At 60.3% G+C, this 1,723-nt stretch overlaps 1 protein-coding gene across 1 annotated transcript in view; it reads left to right on the forward strand.

Annotated features, from left to right (window-relative positions):
- Window positions 1–1,274, forward strand: part of MED12 (mediator complex subunit 12) — a 21,886-nt gene extending 20,612 nt beyond the window's left edge. Inside the window, exons 42-45 of the mRNA XM_040630818.1 lie at window positions 1–92; window positions 376–510; window positions 715–796; window positions 999–1,274. The exon at window positions 1–92 is cut by the window's left edge and continues 164 nt beyond it. Coding sequence (XP_040486752.1) covers window positions 1–92; window positions 376–510; window positions 715–796; window positions 999–1,042 — 353 coding nt within the window. The 3' untranslated portion in view covers window positions 1,043–1,274. The remainder of the gene's footprint in view (window positions 93–375; window positions 511–714; window positions 797–998) is intronic.
- The last annotated feature ends 449 nt before the right edge of the window (window positions 1,275–1,723 follow it).

Below are 1,723 nucleotides of genomic sequence, written 5' to 3' on the forward strand. Positions count from 1 at the left end.
AGCAGCAGCAGCAGCAGCAACAGCAGCAACAGCAGCAGCAGCAGCAGCAGTACCACATCCGGCAGCAGCAGCAGCAGCAGCAGATCCTGCGGGTGAGGCCCTGGGCCTTTCTGTGGGACCCGGAGTCCCAGGAGGGGGTGATGGGCACCCTTCGGGGCTCTGACTGCCAGCCATGGAGTGAGGCGGCGCCTGCCCCGGGGAGCGCCCCCTGGTGCGCAGTAGGGGCCCCGGAAGGCCCTGCCCTCCTCTCCCCCTGCTGGCTTCCAGGGTGGCCAGTGGGAGCGCCCCGGGAGGCCGGTGCTGGGACTGGGGGTGGTGGACCCTCTCGCCTCCCTGGCCGCCCCCACGTCTGAGGCTCGGCGCTCTCGTTCGCAGCAGCAGCAGCAGCAGCAACAGCAACAGCAACAGCAGCAGCAGCAGCAGCAACAGCAGCAACAGCAGCAGCAGGCACACCAGCAGCAGCAGCAGCAGGCGGCTCCTCCCCAACCCCAGCCCCAGTCCCAGCCCCAGGTAGCTGCTGGACCACAGCCCCCCGGGGGGGACAGATGCCCAGGTTGGGCACACAGCCAGTGAACCGGGTTGGGCACAGTGTTTTGGGGGCAGGGGGAGAGGTGGGAGGCAAGGCAAGGCACAGCACTTAGAAAGGGGGAGATGAGGATGGAGAAGGAAGTGGAAAGTTCGAGGTCCGTCTTCCACTTCCGGTTTCCGCCTCAGTTCCAGCGCCAGGGGCTTCAGCAGACGCAGCAGCAGCAACAGACAGCAGCTTTGGTCCGGCAGCTCCAACAACAGCTCTCCAGTAAGCCTGCCTTCCTCCCCCAGGGAGAGCCCCAGGGCCTGCACGGTGGGCCCCCGCACCCCGGGCGGGAGGAGCTCAGGTGATTGCTTCAGGCCCAGGTTGTGGTGTCCCATCCCTGCCCTTGGTACCTGAATAGCCTTCCTCGTGCATCCCCACCTCCCTGCTCAGTCTCCCAGGCCTGATCATCTCTGGTTTTCCGCAGATACCCAGCCACAGCCCAGTACCAACATATTTGGACGCTACTGAACCACCTGGAAGAACCACACGTGCACTGGATGTGGCCCCACCCTTTCCTCTTAATTCCCGGTCCCCTTCTCGGGCTAGCACCAGTAGTGGTTGGGGCTCTTCCCTCAGGCTCCATTTTTAATAAGTTTTTAGTATTTTTGTTAATGTGAGGCATTGAGCTGTTGGGTTTTGTATATTATTTATATAGAGACCCCAGAGCTGTTGCACCCAATACACAGAGCTTCTTTGCAAAGGGAGTGTGTGAGTTCTGCATGGCTGGCAAGGGCGGGCTCTGGGGGGAGTGCTGGGGGCTGGACCAACCAGTCAGAGCCTTCGTCCTGTTCCTGTTCCTCCTGTTCCGATCAACTCCCCTGTTTACCTTCCATCCCCTCAGTTTCTGAATTATAATTGCATTGCTACTCTTTCCTCCCTTCTCCAACCTGGCAACATATTATATAGGTTTGGGCCCTTGGTTTCTTAAGAAGGGCAGCCTACCTTCTCAGCTGGACCTTGCAGGTTCTTCGTAGCTTCTCGCCTGGAGGGAGAGGCTGCTGGGATGGGGGAGGGGCAGTGAGGCCCAAGGAAAAAATCTGTGGAACTGATTCTTCCGCTGCCCATCCCACACACTGGGTTTTAAACAAACTTCAGGGTGGGGGGTGTGACAGACACTGCCTACCTTTTTTGCCACCTCGCGTGCTCCCT

This window comes from Ursus maritimus (assembly GCF_017311325.1).
Source record: "Ursus maritimus isolate PB19 chromosome X unlocalized genomic scaffold, ASM1731132v1 scaffold_X1, whole genome shotgun sequence".
In the NCBI taxonomy this organism is placed as follows: Eukaryota; Metazoa; Chordata; class Mammalia; order Carnivora; family Ursidae; genus Ursus; species Ursus maritimus.